Here is an 8,173-nt window from a genome sequence, read left to right on the forward strand (position 1 = left end):
CCTGCTCCTGTGATCTTCCCGTCTCAGCCTCCCGCGTACGCGTGACTACAGGGGTGTGCCACCTACGCCCAGCTTCCACCAAGGTGATTCTGATCTGGGGGGCCTGATGACCTTCCTTTTGTGGACGCCTCAACGTTGGCCAGCCCGGCGTTAAGATGTGAAGAGCCACGCTCTGGCTGGGCCCGGCCGGCGGGGCTGTCGGAGGGCGGCACCGCAGCGCGCGGCCGCCAGGGGGCGCCAGAGGCCTCGCCTGGCGCACTCGGCTCCTCCGCCCGCGGACGCCGCGCCCGAGCCGGCGAGCTAGGGGAGCCACAGCGCTGCGGGCTCACAAAGCGGCCGGACGCGCGGCGGCGGCGGCGGGTGGCAGGAGCTCAGGGAGCGAGCCGGCGCCCACCCTTCTCGGCGACCGCCCCACGGGAGCGCGAGGAACTCAGACGCGGGGACCTGGGCCGGCCCCTCAGGTACGTGCCCCGCGGAACGCGGCGCCCCAACTTGGCGTAGTTGGGACCTCCCCGCGACCGCCCGGGGGCGGCAGGGCCAGGGCCTGGGTTTCTGTCCTCGCGCCCCTGTCGCCGCCGAGGCCGCAGGGCGGGTGGGAGGAACCTCTCTGGTAGCTGCGGACCGGTGACCCCCAGAGCCCGCACCCCCACTCCCGTTCTCCGGAGCCCGGGCTGCTGCTCGGAGCCCTCTTCTCCCCTTCCCCTGCCCCGAAGCGGTGGGCACCGTCTGTGGCAGCGCCGCTGGCGGATCGCGGGCTCCCCGGGGTTCTGAAGCCCCCGGCCCGAGAGCAGCGGTCTGCGGGGTTCCTGAAGAATGAGGGCGAGGGGTCTTCCGTAGTTTGACAGCAGCCCCTAATTTGTGACGCAGCCTCTTCATTCGTAACTGAGTCCTTGGTTCGTGAGGGGCGTCCCTAGGTCTTTAGTCCGCGACAAGCTTCCCAAGTGTGTCAGGGATGACTCTGTCCCTGCTGTGAGATCCCGGTCTCCGAGGCTGGGGACGGAGTCCGAGGCGCTCAGACGCCCGGGCGCCCGGCGAGGGGCTGGCCATCGCCTGCCCTGGGCTTACCGCGCCCGCGTGTCCCCTGCCCCGCAGATGGCTGCGATCGCGGTGCTGGCGGCGGCCGCCGCGGCGTGGTGCTTCCTCCAAGTGGACAGCCGGCACCTGGACGCACTCGCCGGGGGCGCGGGCCCCAACCACGGCAATTTCCTGGACAATGACCAGTGGCTGAGCACCGTCTCCCAGTACGACCGGGACAAGTACTGGAACCGCTTCCGAGACGTGAGTACCCGCGCCCAGTCCCGGCGGGGCGGGGCGGGGCGGAGGACCTCTCGGGAGAGGAGAGAGCACCTCTGATGCGGGCAGGGGAGGGCCGGGGGCAGGTCTCCCACTGGGGCTTGTCAGTCGGTGGTTCCTGGGCTGCACCTTGCCTGAGAAGAACTTTAAACAGAACTTTGAAGGCTTGATGCGCTTGCCTGGTACCTGTGGTCCAGGTGTGTGTTATTTGTAGGACTCGGGAGGGGACTGCACTACCATGTGGCCCACATCACCAGCAGCTGTGGGGGAAAGAGAATCTAAGGGCTATGGTTGAATTCGCCAAGCCCTGAAGAAAAACCTCCCTGAGGCAGCAGTGATTTGGACCGTGTCTAGGATGTGCCAGAAGAATCCCTCCCGGAAAGGTTAGGTTTAGGAGTGAGTCCAGCTCACCTATGAGGGAGTCAGGTGTTGCAGGCAGGAGAGGTTCTGGGGGGAACGTCCTAGGGGGGGGGAGAGTCATGGCTGGAGTCCTGGTAAGATTTGAGGAGTAGTATGGTGTTTATGACCATACTATTGTAGGGTAAGGGAAAATGGAACAGGAAGCCTTTGGAGTTGGTCCTCACCCTGAAGGATAGAGTAGGTGGCAGAGGTTTGCGCCTCAGGGAGAGCCCTGGGAGGGGAGAAGGTGATTCCTGGGCATCTAGAAGCAGGTATGCTGCTATTCTGCTCCAAGGCTGGCTGCCACTCCCCAGGTGTGCCCCAGAGGAAGTGGGATGGGCGGTACCCCATGGTGCTGTCTTCCCAGCAGGTGGCATCTCCTTTGTGATGTGGGAGCTTCTGCCAAGGGCTGCCTCAGGTGTCCGGGGCCTTGCTCTTCTGAGTGGACTTAAAAGTGCCATATTTTATGGTACTTAACCTTAGGAATACCTGGCTCAAAGAGGCCTTAAATATGGTAAAAATACCCAAGACTTAACAACAAAAAGAGAAAAGCTTTACATTCAAATGCACTGCCTTTTTCTGTTGTTATTCCTGGAGCAGTTTTAAGTGTTAACCTAGTATTTTTAGCAGCATATATTTAAAAAAAATGATAATTTGATCCATACCAGAGAGCCCCTTGTTTTATCACAGCATGTAGTTTCAGATTTTTGAGGTGGTCAACTTCCTCTACTGGGTTCCTCCTAGCCCCATTCCTAGTGCTCCTAGCCCTAGCTGAGAGAATAAAAGAGGGAGCTGGGCTGAGGAACTGAATGAACCTCAGATGATTTCTTGTACTTTCTAATTAAAGAGCACCCTCTCCTGGTCCCCTTCCAGAGGGCAGGGAGCAGAAGCATCAATGGCCTTGTGTGGAGACATACTTATCTCTCTTTCCTCTGTTCCTCTTCTTCTTTCTAGTCAATGTTGGGCTACTTCTCTTGGGAAGGGCCTTTCAGGCAGTTTCATTGAACATACACAGTTATTTGGGACCTTTTTAAAAACTCATAATTTCACTAACAATTTTTTTAATTGGTACACAGTTGTTGGGGCCTTACTTTTGCAGCAGATATAAACCCCCCCCCTTCTACTCCAGTGAGATTCCTGCCACACCTTGCCCCATCTCTGACCTGCTCTATTAACCATCTGTATCCCCTTTCTGCCGAGGACAAAGAAGTCCTGCTTTGACTTTGGCTGAAAAAGATGCCCAAACCATGAAGAACTCACCTGGGACAGAAATAATTTTTTGTTTTTGTTTTATTTTTCTATCATTATGTCTTAGAGTTGAGGAGCAGCCAGATGCTGAAGTCTGCTAGAGATGGGAGAACTGGCCCAGGTTTGGAGGCGCAGGGCTGCCTTTACAGATGCTTTGGTTCTCAGGGCAGCTGGGTCAGATTGAAAATGCTTGTGTTTGTTGGTTCTTTCAATTGTGGAAAGACTTACCGTGCTTTTGTGCCTGTTCAAGGTTTTCTAGTCTCTGTATTACAAATATGGCATTCTCAATTCTCATTTAGCTTTAAATTTTGTTAAAATTGGGCTTTTCTTCATTTCTTTCTTGTGGGTAATATTCAAGACATAACAACAAAAAGAATAAAGCTTTTATGTTCAACTGACTGCTTTTTTGTTTCCAGAAGACTTTTAGATGTTAAACTAATATTTTTAGCAGCATATTTTATTTTATTTACTTCATTTATTTATTTTTTATGAAGACAGTCTTACTCTTTTGCCCCAGGCTAGAGTGCCATGGCCTCAAACTAGCTCACAGCAACCTCAAACTCTTGGGCTCATATGATCCTCTTGCCTCAGTCTCCCAAGTAGCTGGGACTAAAGGTGTGTACCACAATGCCTGGCTAATTTTTTCTATTTTTAGTAGAGATGGGATCTCACTCTTGCTCAGACTGGTCTTGAACTCTTTAGCTCAAGCAATCTTCCTGCCTTGACCTCCTAAGAGTGTTAGGTTTACAGGCATGAGCCAGGCACTCAGTCTAGCAGTGTATTTTAAAAAAATGATTATTTGATCTAGCAAACCATTACAAACATCTAAAAATGTTCAAAAAATCCCAAACATTTTAAATCATCAGTCATTTCGTATGCTTTTTGGAGTTTGCAGACACTAGCAGTGGCTCAAACATAATTTAAAGTCATTAAATTCTTTGAAGTATTGTGAAACTCAAACCAGATGCTATTTTAGGGTTAGTCCAAGTGTCTATAGTTGGGTCATTTACAAGGAGTAGTCACAAAGTCTGAATCCTCTCGGATCAGGGAGTAAAAGGTTGATGTCTATAGAAACTGGCTGTTCAGTGGACAGTGGATTAAAACCCCAGTTAGTGTTACAGTTGCTCAGCCAGCCTGATCATTTCATTTTCACAGAAGTAGTCCTTGAGGTTGACAAAGCCCCATCTTCTTTGCTTTTTAATTGCTTTGTGAAAGCTACTGATAACTTGGAAAGGATGTGTCCTGATATTATTGCTATGATGCTTGTCACTTTCTGAAACTTGCTGTGAAAGACAACTTCTTGCCCTCCTCCCGGCTTCTTGTTTTGTTGGAGTTGGGAGAGAGAGATTTAGAAGTGATTTTTGAACTTGGGAAACTGAAAGCTAAGGGTTCATTTTAGAGAGTTGCTTATAGCCATTGGTTGTTGTTGGGCCAACTTTGAAATAACTGTGATGGTGAGATGTGTGCTCCATGTTCCCCTTACTGCTGGGCATGCTGCGACATTGCCAGAGATGACCTGCAGCCTGTACTCAGTGTGTTGAAATATGTCCTATTCCTTAAGGTACATAAATACTTACTATCTCCTTATTTGAAGAAGTAGCACCTTCAGAACTATCCCATGAGTTGTTGCCTGGAGTTATGGATCCAGGAGAAATACCACAATATTCAGATGATTGCTCCTAAATGTATTTGTGGTCTATTAATTTGGTCATTATTCTTTTGTAAGGACTAGCAATTGAGATGTTTTGGCCAGATGGAAGTCTGGACTTTTGTATAAATACAATATTAAGGAGGAGGAGATAAAGGCAGATGTTTGCATTAAGTTGTACAATAATTTTCCATTTCCAGCTGTCATGCATTTAACTCCTTCATGGTTTGAGGTTGAGAGTTCAAGATGCTACAACTGCTCTTCTTATTTTTTAGAATCTGATTTGCCTTTGGCTTTCCATAACCATCCCTGTAAGAAAATTTTCAGCTGTTTATTCTCATCTCTATATGTACGTTCATTCATTGCAATACATAGTTTGTTTACCATGTGGAAGGCACTGGGCTGTAAGGGTGAATGAGAGAAATGTCATCTCTTTCATGTAACCTCCTGTCTGCTGGATGGAATCCTTTAATGTATGTGATCACAGTTCTTATTCTGTTTTTTTTTTTTTTTAAGAAGAGTTTTTTAAATTTATAAAAGTAATATGTACTGGTTGTAATGGAAAGATTAAAACATTACAGAAATAGATATTAGCTGGTATTTATGGAATACTTGTGCGCCAGGCATGATTTAAGATATTTTCCATATATGATCTCCTTTAATATTCATCACAGTCCTATGGGAGAAGTGCCATTATCATCATCCCCTGTTTTTTGGGAGGTAAAGAATCTTGGTCAAACTATAGAGCTGGAGATATGGAAAAACCCGGACTAGAATAGCCTGTCTGAAACACGGTCTCACTGTGTACCACAGCCAATCAGGAGTTGAGTGGATTTGGGTGTGCACCTTCAGCAATGTCACATTGCAAGTTTTCCCTGCCTGTGGGTTAGAGTAGTCCATGAAGAACCTTAGGTTAAGACAGTGGGATGGTCAGCTAGGTGGTCACAGCTTATTGCGGGTGCTGTGTGAGGGCTTATCTTCTCCTAATGATGAGCTCCTGATTTGATTAAAATAATATTGTTGCTTACATCAAACATGACATTTTCCTTCTTTTGCACACACAAACTATCCCTGACATTTAATTTTTGGATAATTACCTTTAGCAGGCCCAAAGAATCAGAAGTGTTGCCTTGGCTGGCATTTATCTCACTGAAGAGTGACCTGAGTTTGTAATTCTAACAGGAGCACAAGGACCAGCCTGTATTCTTTTTCCTTCTGGTGTATACTCTCTGGGATTCAGTGGTCTCAGTAGCAGAACCAAGGTGGCAGCGAGCATCTGATCTGCTCATTTGATCTTAACATCTCAGCTATAATGAGTTTCAAGGGCAAGTGGGGCTTATTAATAAAATAGTGGCTGGCTCAGTCAGTGGCGCTGGTGACAAAAGAGGTGGTATGGCTTAGTGGATCAGTCATTAATCTGTCACCACGGAAACTCAGCTTGTAATCGAGAGTAGCAGAAAATCATTTTGATTAAACAGGTTCAAGGAGACTTAAATGAGTTTGTGATCATGACTCTCTTTAATGAACCACTATCTTAAATCCCCTATGCCAGATGACCATTGAGAGAAATAATTATTTCACAGGAACCATTATAAAGGGACAGTTTAAAAGTTGATAGGCCTATGGACATGCTTGTCTTCTCTGTCCTCACCTTCAGTTTGCCCTTGCCGGAGAAACACTGAGTGGTCTTACGTGGTAGAACTTCTCACTCCAGTTGACCTTTCTGGCTGAGTTTCCTGCCTCTCCGTGGTTCTTCCCAGCCCTGGCACCATAGTATTTCAGCTGAACTGTATTGCAGAGAGGATAAGTACTCTTTCATATTCCAGTGAAGCTATTTTCAAAACCAAGAAGTGGCTATAAATGGATAATCATACCTGTAATATTACCCTAGAGGAATGGGACCTCATCATTAGTTCAGTCATTTTATGTTGCTCAAAAGTAATGCTAGTAATTAAATATTTTATAATAAATCATTTCTTATTCATTTGCTCAATATATTTCAAACTAACCACACTCACTGTCTAATTCAGACACATTCAGGATGATTCGTTTTGTCTTTTCAATGGTGAAGTAACTGTATGTGTCTTGGGAAATTAATAAGACCCAAGCTCACACTTGGTCTTCTCTCTCAGGCGAGATATTACAAACAAAAGGAATTTCCTGTAAGGGATTAAATAATTTGCCCAAGGTTCTAAGTATTTTTTTTTTTAACCATTTTTGCCTGGTTTGAGATGCCAACAATTCTAAGAGTCACCATTTTTATGCACTACCAAGAAAGAAGGTAGTGCCCAGGCTGAAGAATTTAATAGATCTGTGTAAAGCTGGGACTCCAAATGGCTGCCCTCAGCGAGCATAGAGCTAAATACGAAGCCAACTCACCATGAAGGAAAGGGGCAACAGCAAGGCAACTTATTTGTTTCCACTTTTGCATTGGTGGATGGAGAGAAAAGAAAGTAATGCCTTGAGCAGCTGAGTAGGCTGGTTCTGGTCTGAATGCACACTACCATTGCCACTCCCTCTAAAACCTTACATGGTTAATTTAATTTAGAGCAGTCATGGGTGGTTCATCCTCTCTGAGCCTCTGACTCCTCATTTGTTAAGTAGGGATAATATTCTATTGGTGAGGACTCTAGATTGCAAGTGACTGATACCTAAGCCGAGCTGGCTTACATGGAAGAGAAAACTTATTCACTTGTATAACTAAAAATTCCACTGCTAAGCCATGGCTTTATGTAAGGCTGGATCCAGGGGCTCAAGTTATATTAAAGGACTTGGGGTTTGTATGTGTCTGTCATTCTGTCTTCCTGGTCCCCTCCTTTGGGCTTTATCTTTCCTTTGGTTTTGTTCTCGGGCTGATTAGCTCCAGGTAGCAGCTTATGGCACCTACAGATTTACATCACCATATTCCATCTTGCCAAGTCTCAACAGTGCCAACAAAAGTCCCAGATTTGAGGTTTGAGTGATTTAACTGTGTTGTGTATTCATTCCTTGATCAATCACTTTGGCCAAGGTGGTAGAATGTGCTGTATTTAGTCCCCTGGCTTACCTATCTGGGGCTGGGTCTAGGAGTAGGGAAAGAGGATCCAGTGGATCTCATGATTGAAGGGTGGTGCTACATGGAAGGGTAGTTCCTTATGGGGAAAGGGATGTCTGATAGGCATATGTCAACAAGCTGTCCGCTGACTAACAATCCTCATGGGCAGCCTGAACAGTATTTGGTCAATGCAGGTGAAGCTCTTAGCACACTATGTGGCTTAGTAAATCCCCAGTAAGTGTAAGCTATAATTTTTATTCATATTAACTCCTGTAGCACTTTCATGTATTATTTCTCAATTTATAGCTGTATGTATCTATATTTCAGCTTCTTTAATAGTTGGATGCTTCCTGAACAACTTAAACTTATCATACCTCACATACCACAGGTGGTCAACAAGCATTCTGTTGATTTGAACATCCATCTTAGGCATGCCTGTTGGGTGAACTCCTGAGGAAGGAAAGCTTTTAGGAGGAGAATAGGCAGATGCGCTTATAGTCTTTGATAGGTAGAAGTTCTAGGGGGTCACACACTGGTTTTTTTTTTTTTTT

At 46.6% G+C, this 8,173-nt stretch overlaps 1 protein-coding gene across 2 annotated transcripts in view; it reads left to right on the plus strand.

Moving 5' to 3' along the window:
* The first annotated feature begins 354 nt into the window (after positions 1–354).
* Positions 355–8,173, plus strand: part of SPOCK1 (SPARC/osteonectin, cwcv and kazal like domains proteoglycan 1) — a 504,733-nt gene continuing 496,914 nt past the window's right edge. The window contains exons 1-2 of one of the 2 annotated variants that reach the window (XM_012808762.1): positions 355–461; positions 1,093–1,278. In XM_012808762.1, the coding sequence (XP_012664216.1) occupies positions 1,093–1,278 (186 nt within the window). In that variant the 5' untranslated portion in view covers positions 355–461. Of the gene's footprint in view, positions 462–884; positions 1,279–8,173 lie in introns of those variants that run through there. The other variant, XM_003782166.2, reaches the window with a different exon arrangement.

The sequence above is a fragment of the Otolemur garnettii genome, unplaced genomic scaffold, assembly GCF_000181295.1.
Source record: "Otolemur garnettii isolate 467f Iridium unplaced genomic scaffold, OtoGar3 scaffold00003, whole genome shotgun sequence".
NCBI lineage: Eukaryota > Metazoa > Chordata > Mammalia > Primates > Galagidae > Otolemur > Otolemur garnettii.